Here is a 27,886-nt window from a genome sequence, read left to right as displayed (position 1 = left end):
TTATGCTTTGCAGGAATTTATTATCCATTTCACATGTGGCATACACACAATGTATGGCTCCCTTCAACCCCTGCCCCAAGTGCGTTCACAATACAATATCCATCTTTTCACATTTTGCAATGTACATTCTTTGTAATGATATCCTCAGCAGATATGCCACTGTGGATTTCATTGCAGAAGGTTCATAGCTAATATGTTCCATGGGAATGTAGCCTAAAAGAATGATCAAAGATTTATTTTAAATAATTGAAGAATGCCTTTCATTATTAGTTGATTTGTTTATGTGTTAAGGATTGGGAAGAAAGCATATGTAGAAGTTGTGTTCAGACAGAAATTTATAACCCAGTGGAAGCCAATAATGGCCAGCAGTTAGTATGAGTCCCATCGCAGACGTTTTGCCAGTATAATGCTACCATGTGAGAGATCATAACATTGTATTGTATAATGATTAGACTGACAGGAGCTTGGTGGATCCACATGGAAAAATTCACTACATGGTTGAAATGGACTTGAACTGAATGCCTTCCATACAGAGGAACAAGACAGCAGGCAGCGCCATGCGGACAGGGAATGAAAACGTTTCTTCTGAAGGCAACTTTATATTTATCTTGTCTGTCTGATATTCAAAGCAAACCTGAGAAAACAGTAAAACAAATACAGTCAGATAGATCTCTCAACTTACACTAATGAGCAAAAAATGCAAAAATGTTTTGAACTTTTGACGTTCAGGTTTCATATCTCACCGTCCACTACAGCTTCAAACATGAGATGACCTTCATTTTAAAGACAATCCTCTTGGCTATATCATACATAAATTTGATCTACTACTATTTAGCATATGATCAGTTATGCAGATTCTTATCAAGTTATTGCATTGTTACTGTTTTGCTCCTAGCAGTGGAAACATATTTTCTTCCTGTATACTACAAATTACAACCTGTTCTCACATTTCCTAATAGTCCAGTGTTTTATTAGGTTGATTCCCAGGCAAAACATAACTGGTTCGAATCAAGAAGTAGCCATGATTATTTCCCAAGAAAAGTGTAACAGCATTATCCAGCTCATTGATAGCGGATTCTTGTCCAAGAAAATTTTCAAACTGAACCATATTATCTTTATCTTCCAAAAGGTAGAGGAAAAAACAAGGGGATATGCTACCCTGAATCTAATCCTTATAAACATGGAGGAAATTGTTGAGAAGGTAAGTGTGGCTCAGACCCTAGGAGACAGTGATCATTAACTGTATTTTGGATAACTAGAAGAGGACAACCTGTGAAGGCTCAGACTTCAAGGTTTCATTTCAGAAAGACAGATTTTAAGGGACTTTGAAAGAGGATAGAATGAATCCAATGGCTATATGTCCTTAGGATATTGGGTAATTCTGGCACACCTTTTTTCTAAGTTGTGCCATAATTACTCAATATTGTATATTATTATTTTTCTGAGCACCCACTCATAGGCGGTGAGCGAGTTTAATCCTTATAATTGGATGTCCTTAACCCCTTCAGCCCCAGAGCGTTTTCCGTTTTTCCATTGTTTTTTTTGCTCCCCTTCTTCCGAGAGCCGTAACCTTTTTATTTTTCTATCAATCTTGCCAAATAAGGGCTTGTTTTTTGCGGGACAAATTGTAGTTTTAAATGGAACCATAAGTTTTACCATATAGTCTACTGGAAAATGGCAAACAAAATCCAAGTGCGGAAAAATTGCAAAAAAGTGTGATCGCACAATAGTTTTTGGGATATTTTATTCACCGTGTTCACTATATGATAAAACTGATGTGTTGTTATGATGCCTGAGGTCGGTGCGAGTTTGTAGACACCAAACATGAATAGGTTTATTTATATATAAGGGGTTAAAAAAAATTCACAAGCCTGTCCAAAATAGTGTCACACGTTTTGCGCCATTTTCCGAAACCCGTAGTGTTCTCATTTTTCTTGATCTATGGCTTAGTGATGGCTTATTTTTTGCGTCTCGAGCTGACGTTTTTAATGGTACCATTTTTATGCAGATGCTACGTTTTGATCGCCTGTTATTGCATTTTGCGAAAATTTGCTACCATGGCAACCACCGGATATCACATGATCATGTCACGTGACTTCCGATGGGGGTGGGGTAAATCAGCATAATGGCGGCACGCATATACATCTCACTGCCAGATTTTGGCAGCAAGATGTAAGGGGTTAATAGTCGCGGGTGGAAGCAATTCCACCCGCAACTAGCAGACACACATGTCAGCTGTTGAAAACAACCGATATGTGTGCAGATCGCTGCAGCCTGACCACGGCAGGGGGCAGGGATTAACCGCACACGATCCATGATGTACCCAGTACGTCATGGGTCGTTAAGGGGTTAAGGAGAGCAATGTCCAGGAAAGATGGAAAATTTTGAAAAATGAGATTCTCAAAGCACAATCGTTACCAATTCCTAAAATATGGAAGAATAGGAACCATTTAAGCAGACCAGAATGAATGAACACAGAACATGAACACATGCTAAAAAATAAGAAATAAATGTTTCTCAAATGGAAAGAAGGAGGCATATTTAAAGAAGAATATAATGCTATCTGCAGAACCTGAGGGTATGGTTTAGATTAGCTAAAGCTGATAAGGATTTAAGGCTTGGAAGAGAGGTAAAAAGCAATAATAAAGGATTTGGAAGGTATATCATGAGTAAAGAAAAGTCAAAGATGCTATAGGATTTTTGCAGGATAAACATGTACAGCTTTTAAAAAAGGGCTGGACAATTTCCTCAGTAACCCTGCTGTTCTGTTCAGGTCATAGTGACCCGTAGACAATTTTTTGTGGCCCTGTAAATATTTTTCTATAAGTTTCTAAAACTTGAGGTTACTTGACTTTTCCTCATTTGGTGGGACCTATCTATGAGTATTTTTTTTTTGTGTGTGTTTACTTTTAGCTACACGCCGATTTGTACACTTGTCATGTTCGGGTCAGAGTGACCCAGCATAATTTTTTACAGCTGTGAGGCCATATTTTCAGTGAAATAAAGGAGTTATAACCTCAGTTGGGTCTATTTATTGCATCTACTATTGTATATCAATTTATTTATTTCCTAAATTATTTCAATGGGGTCATACACACGATCTGACGGGTGTATGCATTGAGATCTGCGCACTATAAAATGGCTTTATATTGATTATTTTTGGTGCACAGTCTATACTAAAATGTAGAGCACATCCAGAGAGATCACTAGGTGTGCACTACACGTGTATATTCTGCGCAGAATGGACTGCGCAGAATGCGCTGTGTAAGAGGGCCTCTGCTGATGGGGAGTAGGTGTCCACACTGAGGGTGGATGGGTGAAGTGGTACTAAGACCCCTCATGGATACTAAGCCCATGAGCCAGCAGATCCTGTTTGGACGCCTACTGACCCTGTAGTGAAGGTTATACCATTTACAAAAGGAGAAATTCATATAGAAGGGTTAATAGTTTCTATATTTCTTGATTTTAAATATTTTATTGTTCCATTAGTATATCTGGTGTAAGTTCATAGCCATTGTGTAGCCTTTAAAATAAGAAACAAGCTCAAGGATTATTATTGTCTGCTAAATGTTCTTCTTATCTCATATGCATGACTCTACATTTTTGTTTTTCCCAAACTTAAAGGTCATATGATCAACTTGTAAATATCCACTCAAACACTCAAAGCATTTTTTGCAATATCACATTGATTTGTAAATGGTATAAATTATCTGTGAATTGGCTAAATAAACAGAAAACTGATCATGCTCACATGAACGCAGGTCTTTTCTCCGAGCGCTCGATATTAATTAGGCCTGAAGAGGCCTAATTCAGAGGACCTCACTGGTGATCCCATAAGCTGACTTTAGAAACAAAACAGAACAGCTACAACACTAATTAAGTCTGTCTTCCTGGCTTATCTCCTTGTTTTCAGAAGGGTTCTTATCATCTCTGCTCTTATCAGTACACATATGCTAGCACACTTAAGCTGGGTTCACACTAAGCGACAGCGACAACGACGTCGCTGTTACATCACCATTTTTTGTGACGTAACAGCGACCTTGTAAGTCGCTGTTATGATCGCTGCTTAGCTGTCAAACACAGCAGAAGCAGCAGCGATCATAACGTCGCTGTGCTACATGTGCAGAGAGCAGGGTTACCCGATGTTTACGCTGGTTAAAGCTTACTGCAGCTGCCAGTGCCGGCTCCTGCTCCCTGCTCGCTTCATTTCGTCGCTCTCTCGCTGTCACACACAGCGATGTGTGTGTCACAGCGGGGGAGTGACGACCAAAAAATGAAGCTGGACATTCAGCAACGACCGGCGACCTCACAGCAGGGGCCAGGTCATTGCTGGATGTCACACACAGCGACAGGGACGGGACGTCGCTGCTACGTCACAGAAAATGGTGACGTAGCAGCGACGTCGTTGTCGCTGTGTGTGACACCAGCTTTAGCCATTTGACCTTTCAGTTTCTTTGGACAGAAGCTCTGTACACATCTCTGTTCCAGGCTGTATCTTGGCTTTTTACAGGTATCTAGCTTGTTATGGTTTTCTTATTCAATTCTGGTGGTAGATTGTGTATTGTAAAGGAATACTTTTATTTTTTTTTTTTTTTACATGTACTTAGTGTTATTACTGTGTGATTCTGTAAGCTATAGGTCAGTGCATACTGTCTGCAAAGCTGACAAACTTATTTCAGCTAAGAGCTGTTTGTTTCTTGGCTCCACCTGTTGTTTTGAAGTAGGAGGTTATTTACATTTGAAAGACTCAATGTGTTTTACCACATATGTGTAGTTTGCTATTTTTCGTTTTGCTTATTACTAAGTTTTTTCTGAATAACAAAAGATTTCAATTTCATTTTTCTTTTTTTTTTATTTCCAAACATGTTCCCATACAGTCTAGTAAGCAAAAGGTATAAAAATAATTGAGTTAGAGTATCTAAAATCAAGATTTAATAAACTGGGTCATAGTGACCCATGAACAATACAAGTGTATAGTACATGGGAACAGAACCGCAGGGTTAATGACACTGAACAGTTGAAGGAATAGAAGAATCTGGGCTATTTATAAACAGAGAGATGAATTCAAGTCCCCAGGTCCGGATGAATTTCACCCCATGGTACTGAAGGAGATAACAGAGGAAATTTCTGAACCACTCTCCATAATCTTTAAAAATTCTTGGAGAACAGAAGTTCCTGAAGACTGAAGAAGAGCAAATGTTGTCCCTATTTTTAAAATGCGAAAGAAGGTGGACCTAGGGAACTATCGGCTGATGAGCCTGACTTCTATACCAGGAAAGATCTTTGAAAAAATTATTAAACAACATGCATGTAGATACCTGGATCAGAATGAAGAGAATAACCAGAGCCAGCATGAGTTTGCAACTAATAGGTCATGCCAGACTAATCTAATTTCCTTCTATGATAGAATCACTGACTGGCTGGATCAGAGAAATGCAGTATATATAGTATATCTTGACTTCAGCAAAGCACTTGACATAGTATCTGTCAGGGCCGGGAGGACTGGTGGGCCCAGGAGGTGGATCCACTGGACCATGCACCCCACCGGAGGGCAGGGTACACGGCAGCCGGAGCACTGGCGTGGCAGGGACAGGTATAACCAGGTCACCAGGGTCACGGAGTTCTTTGGGACAATACAGGAAACAGGCACAGGTACCCGGTAGCAAAGACAAACAGTACTCCAGGTAACAGGACACAACACAAGGGGACCTGAGCACCTAGCTCAAAAGACAAGCTTCAGGACACATTGATCAGGCGCCGCCCACATGGATAGGTCAGTCTTATATACCCAGCACAGCCTCATGTCATTTCCTGCTGCAGGTGTGCTGGGCCTATAAGACCAGGAGAGTGGGTGCGGCCCGGTCCTATACAGAACCATGTGGCTAAGACTCAGAGTCAGACTCCTGAGACCAGGAACAGGACTCAGGGGAGCATGAGCGGGAGCGGCAGGCGTGACCGGCGGACATGTGAACTGGATCAGTGGGCAAGGAGCGGTGTTGCGCTGGTGAGGCTGGATCAGTGGGTACGGAGCGGTGGTGCGATGCAGGTATGACTGGATCAGTGGGTATGGAGCGGTGGTGCGATGCAGGAACCGGCTCAGTGGGTAAGGAGGGCTGCCGGGACACCGGGAGCGTGACAGTATCTTATACCATCCTTAATTAAAATAATAATAATAATCTTTATTTCTATAGTGCCAACATATTCTGCAGGGCTTTACTATTCAGAGATTCATATACAAACGTTCATAAGTAACAGAGAAAATACAAAAATAATGACAATCCTGCTCATAAAAGTTTACAATCTACAATAGGGTAAGGTGGGGGTAACAAGGTACATCAACTTATTTACAACAATGGTCCTGCCATCTCGGAGAAATGGGGGAAAGAGAAACCTGCATGAACCAGTCACTAGCCAATCAGACAACTGATGGATATACAGTACTACACCAGAATGGATGATGACCCAACCCCAAAATATATGAAGGAGTTGAAAAAAGTCATCAGATGTGTGGGTACAGATTCCACAAACCTTCTGGACCTAATACCTGAGAATCCAAGAATGGGAATTTTCTATATGCTTCCCAAGATTCACAAGCCAGGTAACCCAGGGAGGCCGATCATCTCAGTGGTGGGAATGCTCACTGAAAAACACTTTGGGTGGGTAGAAAATGTCCTTAAGCCACTGGTAAGGAAGACAGGCAGCTATATACAGGACACCACTGACCTTTTAAAAAAAACTATTGGACACCACTGACCTTTTAAAAAAACTATCTACACTAGGTCCCCTACCCGAGAGTACCATCTTAGCCACCATGGATGTGTAATCCTTATACTCTAACATCCCACATGAAGATGGTCTAACCGCCTGCCAAATGTTTCTTGAAGCCAATGGGATCCCTTCTGAGTCTGTATTAAGACTCACCAGATTCATCCTCACACACAATGTTTTCTCTTTTGGCGAGAAGCTATATCTACAATGCTCAGAAACTGCTATGGGAAGCAAAAAGGCACCACAGTATGCCAACCTTTTCATGGCTAAACTGGAAAATGACTTTTTAGCATCCTACTCCCTCAAACCATTGGCCTTCTTCCGTTACATAGATGACATCTTAATCAGGACAGAATCCGAGCAGGAGCTTCTAAAGTTCCATGAAAAATTCAATGCATTTCATCCAACCACAAACTTGACATTGGACCACTCAAAAACAGAAATCAACTTTTTGGATACCACCATAAAAATTCAAAATGGCTCAATCCAGACATCAGTGTATCAGAAACCTATTGACCATCCCACATACCTCAGATGGGACAGTTTCCATCTCAAACACATTAAAAATTCCATTGTCTACAGCCAGGCCCTCAGATATATTCGTATCTGTTCCAGCCCAGCAGACAGGGATGAACACTTAACCCATCTTAAAAAGATATTTTTAAACCAAGGCTGCCACCCCACCTCCATTGATGATCAGATAATTAGAGCCACAAGGACCCCTAGAAGTGAATTGCTTCAATATAAACAAAAAGAGGAAAATAGTCGAGTACCTCAGGTGGTGACCTACAACCCACCGCTTGAGGTACTGAGAAAAATGGACAAGAAACTTCCCCACATTCTACATAAGGATAACCGGTTAAAACAATATTCAAAGATCCTCCATTGCTGTGCTACAGGCAAACTCCTAATTTAAGGAGCATCATGATTCGAAGCTTAATACACCAAGAGGAACTTATCCTTGCTGTGTAAAGATCTGCAAAACCTGCTCTCAGGTAGAGATCAAAGACTGGATACAGATCCCTAACGCACAGAAGGACCATAAGATTCCTGGGACATTCACATATTCCTCTTCCAACGTGGTGTACTAAATCCTGTGCACTATATGTCCTATTGGGGGTCTCTATGTTGGAGAAACAGGACAGAGAGTAAGAGCAAGAATGAGATTTTACTGCCACACAATTACAGGCAACAAAACCCATTTACCTGTGGCCAAACATTTCTGTGTTTCAGGACACAACATAAACCACATGAAAGTTGTCATATTAAAGGCAACCTAAGATCAAAGAGCCATCGCAGGGTCTGGGAATACAAATTCATCACAATGTTTAACTCTGTTCACACAGGACTCAACCTGTCAGGAGGATTTATGACTCATTACAAAATCTGAGAGGTATGCTCCAGAGACTGAGGGCACATGCCTCTGATCCTACATGGATATTGGGACAATAAAGGTCCAGTCACACTAAGCAACTTACCAGCGATCCCAACAACGATAGGGATCGCTGGTAAGTTGCTAGGAGGTTGCTGGTGAGATGTCACACTGCGAGGCTCCAGCGATCCCACCAGCAACCTGACCTGGCAGGGATCGCTGGAGCGTCGCTACACAAGTTGCTGGTGAGCTCACCAGCAACCAGTGACTAGCCCCCAGCGCCGCGTGGAAGATGCTGCGCTTGGTAACTAAGGTAAATATCGGGTAACCAACCCGATATTTACCTTGGTTACCACCGCACGGAGCTACACGTGCAGAGAGCAGGGAGCAGCGCACACTGAGCGCTGGCTCCTTGCTCTCCTAGTTACAGCACACATCGGGTTAATTACCCGATGTGTGCTGCAGCTAAATGTGCACAGAGCAGGGAGCAGCGCACAATGCTTAGCGCTGGCTCCTTGCTCTCCAAGTTACAGCACACATCGGGTTAATTACCCAATGTGTGCTGCAGCTAAATGTGCACAGAGCAGGGAGCAGCGCACAATGCTTAGCGCTGGCTCCTTGCTCTCCTAGTTACAGCACACATCGGGTTAATTAACCCGATGTGTGCTGCAGCTACATGTGCACAGAGCAGGAGCCGGCACTGACAGTGAGAGCGGCGGAGGCTGGTATCAAAGGTAAATATCGGGTAACCAAGGACAGGGCTTCTTGGTTACCCGATGTTTACATTGGTTACCAGCCTCCGCAGAAGCCGGCTCCTGCTGCCTGCACATTTAGTTGTTGCTGTCTCGCTGTCACACACAGCGATCTGTGCTGCACAGCGGGAGAGCAACAACTAAAAAATGGCCCAGGACATTCAGCAACAACCAACGACCTCACAGCAGGGGCCAGGTTGTTGCTGGATGTCACACACAGCAACATCGCTAGCAACGTCACAAAAGTTGTTCGTTAGCAGCGATGTTGCTAGCGATGTTGCTTAGTGTGACGGGGCCTTAAAACTCACCACTAATCAAAGCTAATTAAGGATTTACTTTCTAAGCTCAGTGTTTGTTTATTTAAATGTCCTTTTATTATGCCATCCCTTTGCCCTATTTATGTATATATTTGTGTTTCTTCAGATATTTTGTCATACCATGCCTGAGGAAGAGACCTGAGATGTCTCGAAAGCTTGCTTTATAACATCATATTTTATTTTATTTTAGTTAGCCATTAAAAGGTATCACAACTACAACATTTTAATTTTGTTTCTCTCACTGAGAGCAATCAGTCTTTAGCCAATCTTTGCAATGGGTTTGGGTGCGGTGGAGTCTGATGGAAAATTATGTTTTGAAAAGTAGTAGAGGGGCTCTACCTGAATTAACTTTGATTAGGGAAGGTGATAGGCAACCCTAAAAAGATGTGTTTTTAGGGAGCGTCTGAAGTTGTGCAAAAAATGACACAGGATGGAATGGACAAGAGAACTTTTAGGTGGCTTCATAACTGACTTATTGATCAGACCCAAAAAGTGGTCATAAATGGCTGCACATGTACCTGGAAGAATGTCTCCAGTGGGGTACCATAAGGCTCTGTCCTGGGCCCTATGGTGTTCAACATCTTTATCAATGATTTAGAAAAAATGAATTGAGGGTAAACTGATTTGAATTTGCTGATGACACAAAGCTAGGAGGAATAGTTAATACTAGTGAAGAGAGAGAGAGAATTCAAAAATATCTAAACAAACTGGAACACTGAGCAGCAAATAACAGAATGGTTTTCAACAGGGAGAAACGCAAAGTCCTACTTCTAGGCAATAAAAATGAAAAAGCATCTATAGAATGGAAGGAATAGGGATAAGCAACATCACGTGTGAAAAAGACTTTGGTATACTAATAGAACACAGACTACACAGTGTGAATGTTACATAGGTTAAAAAAAGACCTAGGTCCATCTAGTTCAACCTTCCTCCACCAATTACAGACAATGTTGTGTGAACCGAAGAAATCATCCAGCCCTGATATAAAGCTGTTATAGTGTCTGCCATTACTACCTCTTGTGATAGGGCATTCCAAAGTCTGACTGCTCTAACTGTAAATAACACTGTCCTAGTTATTAACAGAATCGCCCTTTTTTTCCACTCACAGTGAGTACCCCCTAGTCCTAGGTATTTTCTTCAGAAGGGTGGCCTCCGTTACTCATAATACGGGCAGCCTCTATTTCTTGTAATAATCTAGTTGCCAACTTTGAACTGACTCTAACTTCTGAATGTCCTTTTTAAAACATGCAGCCCGAAACTTAATACCATATTCTAAATGTGGCCTTACAAGTGATTAATAGATGTGTAACAATATGTTTGGATCACATTTCATCTCCTCTGTCCAGTATCTGCCCATTCCCACATCTTATCCAGATCATTGTGTAATATTGTACTATCAAGATCAGTTTTTAATATCCTATATAATTTTGTGTCATAAGCAAAGACTGACACTTTACTCTCAATCCCAGTCACAAGGTCATTAATAAAGAGATTAAAAATAATCGGTCCTAACACAGATCCCTGCAGTACCCCACTGATAACTATAGCCCAATTACAGAATGTACCATTTATGATGACTCTTTGTTTCCTGTCTTTTTTTCAATTCCCTACCCATCTGCTTATACTTCTGCCTGGTCGTGGCTTCTGGAGCTTTAGTATAAGGCTATTATGTGGTACAGGATCAATGCCTTTGCAAAGTCCAAATAAATCACATCAGCTGCATTACCAATATCCAGATTTGCACTTATGTCCTCATACAAACCCAACATGGGCACCACATTTTAAAAAAAGACATACAAAACTGGAGGAAGTTCAGAAAAGAGCAATCAGAATGGTGACCGATCTACAAACCATGTCCTATGAGGAATGGTTAAAATATTTGGGAATGTTTAGCTTCAATGGACGTCTTAAAAAAAGACTGGACATACTGTGTTGGATGATTTAGTGAATCCTGCTTTGAGTAGGGGGTTGTACCAAATGACAACAAGTCAGCTCATCAAAGCTCTATCAGTTCTGGTGCAGCAAACAGAGCAGCAGAGGTGACTTCTATGCTTTGTAATAGTGAGATCACAGACGTCCATGCAAGCACCGCGTGACGCATATTACACAAGTCTGTAATGTTGTCCAAAAAAATGTGAAGAAACCTGGACTTCTATGTCATCATAAGAAGCATCGGTTTGAGTTTGCAAAAAAGTACAAAAAGGGGACAGAAGATGATTGGAAATGGGTTATTTGGAGAGACAAAAGTCAATAGACTAGGCTCTGAAGTGTCCACATGGGTCTTGAAGAAACAATGGAAAGAGATGCTAACGAATCTAGAAATTGGTAGAATTGCTAAATTTAATGGAAGAAGCCTGATATAGGGATGTTTCACAGCCAAAAACATTGGATAATTGCCCAGGATTCACAGTTGTCTCAAAGTGCAGCTATATGTGAATATCCTACAAGACGAGTTACTTCATACACTCAAGTACTATGGGTGTGAAAAGGACAAGATAGTGTTCCAGCATGACAACAATCAGAAAAATATATCAAGGTTGGTGAAGAATTGGTTCAATGACAATGAACTAGAGGTCCTGGATCGGCCCCACAGTCCAGTCCACAGACCTCAACCCAATCAAACACTGGTGGGTAGGGTTAAAGAAAAAGCAGTATACATACCCAAGTGAGTTGACCAGTATAGACCCACATTGGGACCGTGTAGAAGAGAACTGGGATCAAATTTTGGTTGAGATATGCTTTAATATGATCTAGAGCATGCCCAGAAGGATTCAGGCAGTGCTGAAAGCCAAAGGTGGATTTACTAAATATTAACAAAATAAGAATATTAAAACTGAGATTTTTAGTAGAAAATCAGTAAAAATGCAGTGACATGACAAGAATCTGCATAACTAATCATAGCAAAATAGTAGCAAATCATATATATATATATTAAAAATCCATGATGACTGTATCAAATGAAGGTCATCTCATGCTCAATGCTGTAGTGGATGGTGAGATATGAAGCCTGAAAGTCAAAAGTTCAAAACAGTGTTACCCTTTGGCTCGTGAGTTTACATCTCCCATGTAAGTCTGACATATGCCTCTTTGAAAATATATTACATATAGGGCCCAATAATATAAAAAACAACAACTCTTTGCTGAACAGATTAACAACTTGACACACAAGATAGCAGGCACATAACTTTCAGGTCATTCCAGTTTTACAACACATCTTCGGACACATTCTCAGTTCCCCCTGGGTTGTTTCTGATCCTACTGGTCCTGTGAGTCCCAGTAGAACCCAGGGCAACACAACAGTGTAATCTATGACAGTCACTTTCCTCTCTGCAGCTCCACGTCTGTTCTTCTTGTAGAACAGGGTGATATGGGGGTTTTACCACTATGGCCAGAGCAGTGCCTAGCCCTACCAGACATTTCAGTTTTCACGTCTCCTCTCCTCATAAAAGAGGGGGTAAGTGGGTAGCCAATAGTGTCAGAATAGAAACTTTCAATCTGAAATACTCTGGGAGAATCCGCCTGGGAAAGCTAACTACATTTACATACCAGACCATCTTGACCCATTACATTTAAGGCTTTGGGCCAGGCCTCTAGAGTTCCATCCTCCAGATCCCTTTTGTCTGAGGCCAATTTGATTGAAGGTTGGTCTCTGCCCTTCACGTTGTTCTCTTTCTGTGTTTCCATCGGCACCTAAGTATTTCGCTATCTCCAATCCGGTCTCCTTGTTCCTTTGTTTTTCCACAAGTCACCCAGGCCTTGATGACCTAAACACTCTCCATCTTTTGTCACACATTGTGTCTTCACTAACTTTCTAGGAGGATCCGTCTCTCTCCCTATGAACTAACCTTTCCCATTGTGGGCTAGACCCAACACTTAGCTACTTCTTATACTACAGCCTGGCAACTAAATATAAAAGTGATATACTTTATAGTTTTACTTACCACATATCACACATTACATTAAATACTCAAACATCACAATCCACATAGCACAATATCTACAAAAGACACAGGGCAGAATTCACATTACACTATATGACAACATTATAATGTGATTAGTGTCTTCAGGACAAAATCATCAGCACCCAGTCCACTTCCTTACATACACAAGCTGTGTTTCCATACATAACACCATGACTTATAGGTGCAAATAGTAAAAAGGTATAGGAAATCTAGCTGACATCTGGCAAGTTGTTCCTATGTATGCTTGTTCCGTCGTATGGTAGAAATGTGCAATGATATCTTTTTCTTTAATATTTGGATGTGTGAATAGGAAGAATAAACTGATGAAAGTGTACTTTCTTATATGCCAGTGGCATCCTGCACATTTTTTCTTTTATCGTAAATTCTATCTGGCTATAATTCCTGATGAAGGAGAAAACCTTTCTCTGAAATACGTTGGTTGAATTTTGACAACCAGGACAGTCCATAGACTGATGTCACAACCAACAAATAAATGTACTGCACGTCACCAGCCAGGGTGCAGCACATTGGAATTCTTTACCTTTATGAAATTACTATCTCACCAGTTTATTCCTCCTATTTATCCATTCAAATATTAAAGAACGAAAATCAAGCAGCAAAGAGAGATCGTTGCCAATCTTACAACTGAACAATCAGGATTTTCATATACAAAGTAAAGCCCGTGCTATACAGGCGCTAGTATGCTGAATGTAACTAAACCTTTGGTTCTGAGATTGGATCTTTTATTTCAGAAATATGTGCTAGTAAAGTTACGGCAATCCACTGTTATTTGATTGACAGGTTCAACAGGGGTGGGAATATGTGGGTTGGGTCTTGCTATCTATTCCCTCCCCAGTCTGCCTTTCTGGCCTTGGTAGATGCTAGACTGTATGAGCTGCATTTCGAACACACCCCTATCACATGACAGAAATTATGCATACCTGGAAGGAGCCTATACAGTCTAGCATCTACCGAGGCCAGGTACATAGACAGGGGCAAGAATAGTTTGCAAAACCTGACCCACATATTTCCACCCCTGTTGAACCTGTCAGTCAATAGCAGGGCATTGCTGGAACTTTTCTTGCACATATTTCTGAAATAAAAGATCCAATCTCAGAACAAAAGGTATGGTTACATTCAGCATCCCAGCTCCAGTATAGCACTGGCTTTACTTTATATATGAAAATCCTGATGGTTGCTTCTTTTTAAGCGGCTTTATAACTTAGAGCAGGAGCAGTAGTGTTTGAAATTAATTTTATTCACATATAAAAAGGATCTCCCCAAAACGTCCTTGCCCCCTCACCGTGGTTTCTGACCCTTGCTGGAAGGGAAAGACAGATTCTCTTTGTTCAGTTCCCCAGGTATCCGCCTGCTTGGAATTGCAGATTATCTTTCTGACGTCTCCTCCATGGTCAAATCGAGGGTTGAAGTGGATGACATAATTTGCAGCATTTTGCCCCAAATTTATTTCAAAGCTAAAAATTAGAAGACATCCTGTTACACACAAGTATTCATAGTCAAAAAAATGCACAAAAAAAAGGGATAAGTCCTGCACCACAAGTTCGCTATTGTTACCATGTGCTAGCTCACGAATACAGGAGGTGTAGCCCCAGAATGTGCTTGTTCCTCGGCTGCAGGGTGTACGTCAGAAAAGAATCAGGTCAGGAATATCCAGGATAAGGAAAAACAGACCGCACTCCAAATGTTGTGCCGATGAAGTTTTATTCCATAAGAAGGTGAAGGGTAAAATAGGCGAGAGGAGACCTGGATGCGGGTCCCTCACAGAGGACGACGGCCGTTTTGCCTGCCAATCAGGCTTCCATGGGTCCACCAGGCCTATTTTACCCTGCACCTTCTTATGGAATAAAACTTCATCGGCACAGCATTTGGAGTGCGGTCTGTGTTTCCTTATCTTGGGTAGTCATAAAAATGTAAGAGGAACATTAATGGCTCTATCATTTTACAACCTTGAGCCTCATATGCTACTACAATGGTTAAGACCCCAACCAGGGGAGCCATTCACTTATTGTCACAGGCATGACATAGAAACCAGAGGTAGTGGCTCTAAACTGTCCCTTATTCCAGAGGTAAGGTCGATGGTAGCCAGGCCTGGACCGCCAACATGACACTAACTCCTGAGCAGCCCAAGGAGGGCTTCAACCAAAGTAAAGAATCCCACAAATATCGACAGACAGAGGAAAATTAAAGCTCAAACACATGGCAAGCACACACAGGGGAAGAAACAATACGTGCTCTGGGAGAAATAAAGTGCAGGGAGGAAATAAACAAACTACAAGGTTATTTCCACAGCACACCAAATAGCATTGGACAGTTCACCAACAACTGTTGCTACCAGAGTGTTTCGCAAGCTGATATAATGTTTGCAAAGTGTTGATAATGTTGATTTTTCCATAACCTGGTTTTGCATAATTTTGATAAAAATGGACCACCAGCTATTGGACTGGTAGTAGCAAAAACTTGCCTTGTAAATAGTTTCACCAGTTGTGCATACTACCAGAGTAATACTGCAGCAAAGTCTTTTCAAAAGGACCTGTGTTCTGCAACAAAGTCTTTCGAAGAGGGCCTGTATTCTGCAGCAAAATCTTTCGAAGAGGACCCTGTTTTTCAACAAAGTTTTGAGAGAGGAAAGGTCGCAGGAAGGGTCTGCGGCATGGTAACCAGCGACATACCTCCCAGGGACACTGGTTTGTGGGTGGCAAAAAGGGGTGCCTCATGTACATATGTTTCGGTTTTAGAAACGTTTAAGCAAAATGCCTCCCTTGTATGGGAAGAAAGTTTTAAAAGTTTTTCTTGCAAATTCTAAAAAAAAAAATGCATAATTTGTTATGTTGCAGTCCGATGACATGCTTGCAATGTGGCACCCCTGACTGTCAGGTGCCACAGGGTACTACATCCAAACCCAGGTTCCTGGAAGACCAGTGTTGGTAAAACACCACAACACACACACACAAAACCACACTCTTTCCCCAGACCAGGTGACAGGCTAGAGGTGGACTTGATGGGTGGTCACTTATAGGCTGGGATGCATCCAATCCACTAGTCAGAAGCCTGGGAGGAGGAGTGTCTAGTCAGGTGGACAGACTACAGACATCTTGTAGAGAGATAGAAAGTAACCAGACACCAAGTCAGTCAGAAGTTGACGTGCTGACGGGAAAGTGTATAGTGACTTGTTGAGTAAAAAGGAGTACAGTCACTGGGAGAGTACATGCGAGTACTCACAGAACTGAACACCGGCAGGGCACAGGGCCCTAGTACAGGAAGACGTTACAGGCGTGCCTGATGAATACCTGCACGGTGAGGGGACAGTCAAGGATCTTACCAACATCAGTGTCCGGGGCACAGCAGCAGAAAGGGAACCTGGGAACGGTGACAGAGGTCAGACACGAAAGGTTCAAGCTGCCTGCCGTATGGGCCAGGACGGAGACAACAGGACGGGGCCCCAAAACTGCTCCAAGCTACGGGGAACCACCAGCTACAGACTACAGGGTGCATGGAGGTAAAGCTGACCAGTTCACTACACCGGCACTGGAACAAAGGGAATACCAGATTGGTAAAGACCCGCACAAACCGGGTGGCAGCAACTCCTAAACCAGTGAGTAAAGCACAAGTTAACCCGCAGTACCTGTGTCATCTGAGTTCTTCCTACCTATCCACACCCATATACTACAACCACCATCATCCTCTCCTGAGGCCTAGCTCTACTTGCGGAGAGCCATCACACCTAAGCTGCCCAATACCATCAGCCCCAGCAGTGAGAGACTATGCAGTGGCGGTTCTCTCCATATAACCGCATACTGCAAGTGGCGTCATGAAAAACTATTTTTATTTTATTACTTTTCCCCTGTACAAATTCTCCTTTCAAGCTACCCCCAGGGTCACGGAATTGGGCAACGGCCACCCGGTGATTTATCCCAGTAAATATATTGCCCGGGACCGAGTACTCCGAATCCCTGGGATGCGTCAGATATGTCAGGTCGGGGGGTTGAGTGAGGAGGAGGAAAGACAATGAATTCTGTTTTGTCAATGTTCAGTTTTAGGAATGGAACAGAGGAAAAGGGATGAAATAGCATAGAGGTGTGCTGCCCCCGTGCAAGCAGCCGGGTTGCTCGGATCTGGATCCGCGGTGTCTCGAGGGGTGTCCGGACCCGGGGGTCGTGCAGCCACTCAAATGAAGGGGGTATTTACAGGGGATTGTGTTTAGAGTTCGTGACACCACCCGCGGTGTGTGGTAATGTGGAGTACCACCACTGCAGCTGGGAGTACCCCGGGCGATGGAGTAGGGCAGCCAGATGTTAGAACCCTCCATGGGTAGGGGGAATACCTCGGGACTCGGTGATGGTGTTCGGGGAGTGCCATGGGGATTGAAGGGGGTCACTTGCGTACTCACTCAGTCCAAAAATCTGACACCGACAACTGGATAAACCAACGTTCTGGACACCGCTGCCACTGAGGGGAGCTAGTTTGGGTCCCGTGCCTGCTGGTGTTGCCTGATCATCTGTGACCTTACTCCTGCCACTAAGTTCTCTCTTCTTTTGGTCCTGGTAGCATAAAACTAGTCGGGTCCCGCTCCCCAGTTTGGCTAACTGTGAGAGCTTGCTCTCAGGGTTCACGCTTGGGATTTTCTGGACCATTTTTGTGGAAAGTCCTATCCCCCTTGTTGCGCTAGTACCCCAATTTTGGAGCAGGTGGAGAGCGGATCTTGAAGGCTCCGTTCTCGTCGGGTAAATTGTCAGGTTGCCTGAAGCTACTCCCTGATCTAGGGTCAACGTACCCCGTCGTGGTGATGGTACAAGGCCGCTGGCTGTCCTCCTCGACAGTCCTGTGCCCCTGTCACGATCCCCTGTGACCGGGGGTCCAGCTCCTACTAGACCCAGACCACCGTCTGCCACCTAGTTGCTTCCAAGGAGCCCGGCTCCTGACCTACTTTCTCCTTCACCTCCTACACTTCACTCCTCAACCTTCACCTTCAAACTCCAAACTTCAACTCACTGACACTCCTGACCTCCCCTTAACCAACCCCCCAAGTGGGTGACCCTATTCCACTCAGGCTGTCAACTGGTGTGTCTGGTGGGTGTGGTGCAGAGTGTACTTAGGACTTTAATTGACTGATGTTGGCAACACCATGTAGTTGGGGACCCATAACCAAGGAGGAGGTGGATATTGTACAGAAGGGCAGATTGCACAATACCCTGTGACGACCTGATAGTCCAGGGGCGTTACACAGACATTGAGGGATTCTGGTTAGTAGGGAGGTGATGTCAGGTCCAGAGAGGTATATCTGTGTATCATCAGCGTAGGGATGATACTGAAAGTCGTGGGACTCCATGAGCTGTCCCAGGCTGAAGGTGTAGATGGAGGGGTCCAAGAACTGAACCTTGAGTATGGCTCCACACACATAGCCCTTCAAGTAGTATAATGACCTTCACAAAGCCATCATAATAGTATAATTGTCTCCCACATAAACCTACAAACAGCATAATGGCCCCCACAAAGTAATAATTGGTAAAAAAAAAAAAGGAATATCTTTCCTCATTCCCTGCTGCTCCAGTCTCTGCAGTGTATAGTGTAAGATCATTGATGGTAAAGTCCTGGAGGGGAGATATTTTTCTCTACAGGTATTAGCTTCAGTGATGTGAAACCAGATATGTAAATTCTGGCATCTTTATGGTGCTGAGATGGTTAAACGGCCATGACAAGTGCTTTTTTTGTGAACAAAAAGACGGGTGGGATAGCTGTTCAGATATCTCCGCCCTAGAGTGTGGTGCAGCAGGTAAAAGGAATGCCTCTGGAATCCCTTGTTCTTTGTTTGAGTGTTGGAGACCTACAGAGCCATACTCACATGTATGGAGTGGAACCCTGTATCTTAGCAGGCGAACCCCGCAACTATATAAACTGTTTGCATGTTGTTTTATTTTCTTTATGCCACAAAGGCTGTTTTACTTTGTTTAGTTTGGGCTGGTTTATTAATTTGAATAAACCAGCTAATATTTAAACAGGTGTCTACCTCAAACTTCAGCGGTGTACCACAGTTGGTGCTAGAAGTGAGGGCAAGACTTCCAGGGAGCACTTGTGAATACTATGTGAAGGCAGTCATAAGCGTGAAACACAGTCAGACAAAATGGAAGAGCTCATCCAGCACCTGGTGCAGGTCAATATCTAGCAGCAGCAGGCTCATGCAGAAGCTACAGGAAATGACCTGCAGATTCAACAAGTCCAGCAGCAGCAACAGCAGGAGAGTCAGCAACACAAAGCACAGCAGCAGCAGCAACAGGCGCTTTAGCAGCATCTGGATCTTCTGGAGGAAGCAGTCCATGGCAGAGTGGCCACTCCAATCTCAAACCAAGACTCCAACATCAGGAAGGCAGTAAGATGAGCACCACAAAACATTACCCTGGGGAATGATGTTGAAGCAATTTTAACCATCTTTGAAAGGGACACAGAGCAGGACAAGCTGCCGCAGGAGCAGTGGGCGAAGGTGCTGGTGCCATATTTAACCAGGGAGCCACAAAAGACTTATTATGATTTAGCCTTACAGTGAGTATACCATGCTAAAACTGAGTTATTGATGCGCTTGGGAGTGACCTTGTTTGACAAGGCCCAACGAGTGCATCACTGGCCTTTTTATGGCGACAAATCCCCATGCTGCCAAATGTTTTAATTGCTGTATCTTGTCCAGAAGTGGCTGCAGCCAGAATCCTCCACCCTAGCTCAGATGTTCAAACACATATTTATGGACAGATTTAGTCAATCCCTCCCAAGACTGGTCTAGACCTGGGTAGCCAGGGAGTTCCCTGGAATATGGAAAACCTGGCTGGCCTAGTGGAAAAGTACCAGGTAGTTGAGAAGTCCTCAGGGTACCCGGGAATTATCACATCTACTGGAATACAAAAAAAATAGGCTGAGTCTCAAAAATAGGGAACTAGAACCACAAGTGGAGTGTATCCAGGATCCCAAGGGGTGGATGAGGGTTTATCAGAGTACCCAGCTATGGACATAATTTGTTGGAAGTGTCATGGTCCAGGTCAAATAGCTGTCATTGTTCTCTTACCACTGAGTTAATGGACTAAATCATGGGTTGGGTTGCCCTATCGGCAAATGTTCTATTTTCATGTTTTGGGTGGTAATTTGGGCATAGATAAAAGCCAAGGGTGGATCCTTTAAGATGTCAACGTGAGGTTTTGAAATTTTGCAGATCCTGTCCCACCTGCCAGATAACTGCTCCAGTCTCATTTCTGCAGTCCGCTAGTACCTCTATCCATCATAGAGGTACCCTTTGACCAAGTTGTCATGGACTTAGTGGGACCCCTGGTTAACTCCACAAGGGGAAATCAATATATTTTAGTCATTTTGGATTATGGGACTCAGTACCCAGAAGTGGTACCACCAAGGAAATCTTCTACTTCAAAGTTTGTCTATATCTTCTCTTTACTGCCAAAGGAGATGCATCCAAAGTGATGCGTCAGTTATTGAAAGCCCTCCAGATCACACAACTGAAGACATCTGTGTACCATCTTCAGACAGAGAGGCTTCTTGAGAGATTCAACAAAACCTTGAAGGCTATACTCAGGAAGGTCGTTGAAAAAGATGGCCAAGACTGGGATTGTCTACTACCTTATGTGAGGTTCTCCATCAGGGAAGTTTCCCAGGCCACTACGAGCTTTGCTCCATTTGACCTCTTGTATGGACCACATCCACATGGACTCCTGAACATAGAGCAAAGGAGACCTGGGAAGCAGGTGCTACGCCTCACAGAAGCGTCATAAAGCATGTGTCCTGGATGCAAGAGAAGATTGCAGGGGTGATGCCTATCATGAAGGAAAAACTCCTTCAGATGCAGAAGGCCCATGCAAGGGTGCATAATCACTCAGCTAAGGTGAGACAGTTCAGTCCACGGGATCGAGTATTAGTGTTAAAAACCACTATAGAGAGTAGGTTTGTGGCCAAGTGACAGGGGCCTTATAAACTGGTGGAAATCTTGAGGAGGTTAACTATAAAGTCCACTAGTCACGGAGATGAAAGACCTATAAAGTGTACCACATCAACTTGATGAAGCCGTGGCAACATCGGGAGCTGATTGAAACTAACCCTAACCCTAACCCTGATTGAAACTCTGTGTCTGATGTCCCATTCTGAAGACAATGTCAAGGATGTTACGGTGGCATTGTCCAGAAACAGTAGTGATTGGAGTTGCTCCAGTAAAACCGAGAAATCTTTTCAGAATTGACGTACCCAGGTTGTGGAACATGAGATTCTTACGGAGCCTCATGTCTGGTTGAACTTGAAGTCATACCAGATTTATGAGGCCCGTTGAAGGCTGATCTCAGAGGAGGTGAAGCCGATGTTGAGCCTGGGCATCACTGAGGAGTCTAAGAGTGGCTGGAACAGCCCCACCATTCTAGTACCAAAACTGTAAGGTGTTTGAAGGTTTTGTAATGACTATAGAAAATTGAATGAAGTCTTCAAATTTGACGCGTATCCAATGCCCCGAGCCAATGAGCTCATTGAGAGATTAGGACCAGCAAGGTACATCACCACCTTTGACATAACGAAAGGGTATTGGCAAATCCCCATGTCCCAGAGTGCCAAGGAAGAAGATGACTGTCTTTACACCTGAAGTGCTGATGAAAGCGGGGTTTACAATAAACCCAAAAAAGAGACATGAGAGCTTGGGAGCATGAATTAAATGTTTTTTTGTTTTTTTTCATTTTGCAGTAGAAAAATATGCAAGGAGAGCCCCAGGAAGGGGACATATACAAGAAGGAGGACATATATGCCAGGAAAGGGACAAAACCAGGACGGAGATATATACCAGAATGTGCCCAGAAAAGAGATATATATACACCACGAGGGGGCCACGATGGGGTATATGATGGAAATGGGACAAAAAAATCTAGATGGAAACATATATACCAGGAGGAGGACATATATACCAAGAAGTTGACATAAACCAGGATGGGGACATATATACCACAATGTGCCCAGGAGGGGATATACATACCAGGAGGTGCCCAGGATGGGACATATATACCAGGGTTTGGACTAATAAACCAGGATGGGGTCCTATATACCAGTAGAGTCCAAGGATGGAGACATATGTACCAGGAGGAGGACATATATGCTAGAAAGGGGACAATAAACTTGGACGAGGACATACATACCAGGAAGGGCCAAGGATGGGACATATATACCATGAGAGGACATATATACCAGGAGGATATTATACAGAGGGGCAATGTGTGTGTGTGAGGGATAGTATACAGAGGGGTAGTATGTGTGGGGTGACATACAGAGGGGCAGTGTGTGTGAACGGATATATATATATATATATATAAAAAGAGGGGCAGTCTGTATGGGGATAGTATACTAAGAGGCAGCGTACTTCAGATATATTATACAGAGGGGCAGTGTGTCTATGTGGGGATATTATACAGAGTGGCATTGTGTATTGGGATGTTATAAAGGAGGTCAGTATATGTGCGGGATATACAGAGGAGCAGTCTATGTGTAGGAATATTATACAGAGGAGCAGTTTATGGGGGGAATATTATACAGAGGAACAGTATGTGGGGGATATTATACAGAGGAGCAGTGTTTGTGGGGGGATGTTATAAAGAGGAGCAGTGTGCGTGGGGGATATTACACAGAGGAGCAGTGTGTGAGAAAGATATTATACAGAGGGGCAGTATGTGGGGATGTTATACACAGGGGCATTGTGTGGGGGTATATTATACAGAGGGGCAGTGCATGTGGGTGGATATTATACATGGGGCAGTGTGTTAGGGATATTATACAGAGGATCAGTGTGTGGGAGGATATTATACAGTGGGGCAGTGTGTGGGGATATATACACAGTAGAATTGTTCGGGGGTATATTATACTGAGGGGCAGTGTGTATAGGGGGATATTATACACAGGTGCAGTGTGGGAGTGATATTATGGAGAGGAGCGGTGTATGGGATGAATTATTAATTTTCTGAGGGAAATACTTCATTTTATGGAACAACTTCAAGGGTGTTAACACTTTTGGCCATGTCTGTGTGTGTGTGTGTGTGTATGTATGTATGTGGAATGTGTGGACGCATGCAAGGTTTGAGGGGTGGAGGCGAAGGTGGGGTAGAACCTGGGCAGAGGCTAAAGGGGGCCCAAAACTTTTGCCAGTATGGTGCCCTGAAATTCCTAGTGGAGGCCCTGTGTAAAAATTAGTCTTGGTAGTACCATATTTCAATAAGGAGTTTGTGCTCCACACCATCGGGTTGGAGCTGTATAGTTATAGGAAATAAATGGTGAGGAACATGCAGTCTTGTACTTGAGTAGGAAACTCTATTGTGAAAAAACTATGCCACTGTGGAGAAAGAGTGTTTGGACATCAAATGGGTGATTGACACTCTGAAGTACTACCTGTTAGACCGAAAGTACAGGTTAGTGCTAAACCATGCGCCCTTGAGGTGGATGAGGGAAAGAATGCCCTGGTGAATAGGTAGTTTCTTGCACTTCAGGGTTTCATCTTCAATGTGGAGCATAGACCCTGGAAACACAATAAAGCATAAGCCCTTTCGAGACTTTCCTGTTTAGTGACTGAAGGTGCCAAAACCCCGGCTTTGGGCAGAGGGGTGACATTTAATATAGACAATGGTAAAATCCTGGATGGGAGGAATTTTTCACTGAAGTTATTAGCTTCAATGATGTGAAACCCTGAATGTAAGCTCCAACATCATTATGGTGCTGAGAGGGTTAATTGGCCATCATAAGTACCGGGTTTTTTGTGAACAGTCAAAAATAGGTGGGATGGCTGTTCAGATTTCTCCACCCTAGGGTGTGGTCAAGCAGGTAACAGCAAGGCTGCTGGAATCACTTATCTCCAGGACTCGGCACTTGTGTAAAGAGTGGAACCTTATATCTGAGCGGGCGAACCCAGAAACTGTATGGACTCTTTGTTTGTTGTTTTATTTTCTTTATGCCAGAAAGGTTGTTTTGTTTTGCTCAGGCTGGTTTATGAAGTTGTATAAACCAAATAAACTTTAAATGGAAAAGCATTCCTGTGTCTACATGGAACTGCAGAGATCTACAACAATAGTTTAAGGCTATGTACCCACGGGAGAAAGCAACCTCGGATTTTGCCGCAGAAAACCCACAGATTTTCTAGATTTTCCAGAAACATCCGCGGGTTTATGCAAGTACATACACTCCCCATGTTAGCCTTACACTTTGCACATTGCAGGCGCGATGTAGTGAAATCAGTTCACCTTCTGCGCTGAGACAAACTATGAAGGCAACACAGCACTAATTGTTGTTCCCAAACCTTTTAAACAGCTGGATACTCTGATCAAAAATGGTCACATCGCCTTGTTTTTTATGTGGACATACGGACCGGAAAAAACATGGACATGTGAGCAGCTCTATAGCCTTTAATGGGTATGTGTTAATGGATGGATGTTATTTCCATGAGAATCACAAATAGAAGACACAAGATTTACAGACGACTGAGGGCTTAAACAGATAACAGCTGTATTACCGTTTGCAGTCCTTGGGGATAAAGCCCTTGACTTCTAGGCAATGACCTGGTTGCAAGTTGATATTGGTCCCAACAACACCCTGTACACAGAGAGAAGTAAACACAAAATAAACAGAGTAACACAGTAGCGTTAGAAGTCTACATATAGGGCAGAATTGGCTTATACATATTGAAAACCACTGATATCTTTATATGATCCCCCACTGCTGCACACAACACTGGAAAATCACTGGTGAAACTGCAGTAAGTCCTGTGTAGCCTTCAGCTCCTTATTATACAGGGAGGGGCGTAATTCTGTATTTAGGGTGAAGAAGAATTGAATGCCTCCAGTTGCTGACCTCTGAAAGGGAATAAAGAATGAAACCTCCTGCCTGGAGAGCAGGTGCCAAAGTGTTGTTGGATGCTGATCTCTCATGTGTCAGCAGAGAATCATTATAACAGCCACAGCTAGTTATGGACTCTGCCCATTCCATAGGACATTGTAACTATACAAGAAAGTTCACTCTCAGGAGATTCAGATATACAGTTAGGTCCAGAAATATTTGGACAGTGACACAAGTTTTGTTATTTTAGCTGTTTACAAAAACATGTTCAGAAATACAATTATATATATATAATATGGGCTGAAAGTGCACACTCCCAGCTGCAATATGAGAGTTTTCACATCCAAATCGGAGAAAGGGTTTAGGAATCATAGCTCTGTAATGCATAGCCTCCTCTTTTTCAAGGGACCAAAAGTAATTGGACAAGGGACTCTAAGGGCTGCAATTAACTCTGAAGGCATCTCCCTCGTTAACCTGTAATCAATGAAGTAGTTAAAAGGTCTGGGGTTGATTACAGGTGTGTGGTTTTGCATTTGGAAGCTGTTGCTGTGACCAGACAACATGCGGTCTAAGGAACTCTCAATTGAGGTGAAGCAGAACATCCTGAGGCTGAAAAAAAAGAAAAAATCCATCAGAGAAATAGCAGACATGCTTGGAGTAGCAAAAACAACAGTCGGGTACATTCTGAGAAAAAAGGAATTGACTGGTGAGCTTGGGAACTCAAAAAGGCCTGGCCGTCCACGGATGACAACAGTGGTGGATGATCGCCGCATACTTTCTTTGGTGAAGAAGAACCCGTTCACAACATCAACTGAAGTCCAGAACATTCTCAGTGAAGTAGGTGTATCTGTCTCTAAGTCAACAGTAAAGAGAAGACTCCATGAAAGTAAATACAAAGGGTTCACATCTAGATGCAAACCATTCATCAATTCCAAAAATAGACAGGCCAGAGTTAAATTTGCTGAAAAATACCTCATGAAGCCAGCTCAGTTCTGAAAAAGTATTCTATGGACAGATGAGACCAAGATCAACCTGTACCAGAATGATGGGAAGAAAAAAGTTTGGAGAAGAAAGGGAACGGCACATGATCCAAGGCACACCACATCCTCTGTAAAACATGGTGGAGGCAACGTGATGGCATGGGCATGCATGGCTTTCAATGGCACTGGGTCACTTGTGTTTATTGATGACATAACAGCAGACAAGAGTAGCCGGATGAATTCTGAAGTGTACCGGGATATACTTTCAGCCCAGATTCAGCCAAATGCCGCAAAGTTGATCGGACGGCGCTTCATAGTACAGATGGACAATGACCCCAAGCATACAGCCAAAGCTACCCAGGAGTTCATGAGTGCAAAAAAGTGGAACATTCTGCAATGGCCAAGTCAATCACCAGATCTTAAGCCAATTGAGCATGCATTTCACTTGCTCAAATCCAGACTTAAGACGGAAAGACCCACAAACAAGCAAGACCTGAAGGCTGCAGCTGTAAAGGCCTGGAAAAGCATTAGGAAGGAGGAAACCCAGCGTTTGGTGATGTCCATGGGTTCCAGACTTAAGGCAGTGATTGCCTCCAAAGGATTCGCAACAAAATATTGAAAATAAAAAATTTTTTTTTGGGTTTGGTTTATTTGTCCAATTACTTTTGACCTCCTAAAATGTGGAGTGTTTGTAAAGAAATGTGTACAATTCCTACAATTTCTGTCAGATATTTTTGTTCAAACCTTCAAATTAAACGTTACAATCTGCACTTGAATTCTGTTGTAGAGGTTTCATTTCAAATCCAATGTGGTGGCATGCAGAGCCCAACTCGTGAAAATTGTGTCACTGTCCAAATATTTCTGGACCTAACTGTACCTCAATTATATAATGCAGGGGTCCAAACCAGTGGCTTGGGAGCCACATGTGGCTGATGGACCCATGATGTCTTTTTTGCGGCTGTCTGCCAGCTTGTTGCATTGACAACTGGTATAGAAAACAGATATGAAGAGCAGGTCTCCAGATGGTGAATTATATGAGTAGTCTCACAAAGAAGATCAGATTTGCATAGTCATATAGTGGCCTTGGGATAATGTAAGTATGGCAAGCTGGAGACAGGATTATACTATCAGAGGAAGTGCTTGAAGGTGAATGCAACAGTGTGGTGCGAGTACTTGATATGAGAATCTTGAATTGTGCATTGCGGGAACCCTGAATCTTGATATACTGCCTCGGTGTGATTTCTGTAGAAAAGCTTTGTCCGTCATTAAACTGCGAGGAGAACAGGAGTGGTATTTGGCTCTGAACCCTTTCTAAGCGCTGAATGTGACTCTCAAGATCAAAACGTTTTGGGACCACTGATCTAATGCATGCCCCAAACAAAGCCCCCATCCCAACCCCACTCACAGCAGATGCCATTGTCCTTCTGCTCCGGAGTCAAGTGATACAACAACTGCTCGGTGCTTGTATATCTATAGTGGACCTCAGCCAATCAGAGAAGGTAACGTGTCCAGACACACACAAAACATCTTATCTAAAATCAAATCTCAATGATAATATATAGTATAATCCACTTGGCGAGGAGCATCAGCCCTGGGCCTAGACACTCACTGGAGATCCACATGAGTACATAACACCTGATATCTTGGATTTGTCTGCTGACAATGATGAGGCCTCCATTTCTTCCTTTACTTATGAAACTACTTTATGATCCTTATAGTTCTTTACAGTTTTTTTTAAATCTGATTGAAATATAATTAATGTAAAGTTTCCTGAGTTTTGCTCTCTGTTGTCACAATGCAGGTATTTTTGACTGAGAAAACCCATCAGCAGCAACTGCCAGAGGAAAAGATGCGGCCTCATGCTCTGAGGGGGCGATGA

The 27,886-nt window shown here is 43.1% G+C and overlaps 1 protein-coding gene across 1 annotated transcript; it reads right to left on the bottom strand.

Moving 5' to 3' along the window:
- On the bottom strand, window positions 1–27,481 carry LOC142290794 (galectin-1-like). Its single transcript, XM_075334795.1, has 4 exons — window positions 27,413–27,481; window positions 24,705–24,784; window positions 14,475–14,646; window positions 1–634 (listed from the first exon to the last, which is right to left on the bottom strand). The coding sequence occupies exons 1-4, from the start codon at window positions 27,422–27,424 to the stop codon at window positions 491–493; spliced, it is 408 nt and encodes a 135-aa protein (XP_075190910.1). The 5' UTR covers window positions 27,425–27,481; the 3' UTR covers window positions 1–490.
- Window positions 27,482–27,886: the final 405 nt, after the last annotated feature.

The sequence above is a fragment of the Anomaloglossus baeobatrachus genome, chromosome 2 (genome assembly GCF_048569485.1).
Source record: "Anomaloglossus baeobatrachus isolate aAnoBae1 chromosome 2, aAnoBae1.hap1, whole genome shotgun sequence".
Taxonomy (NCBI): Eukaryota; Metazoa; Chordata; class Amphibia; order Anura; family Aromobatidae; genus Anomaloglossus; species Anomaloglossus baeobatrachus.
This window is presented reverse-complemented; position numbering and strand designations above follow the sequence as displayed.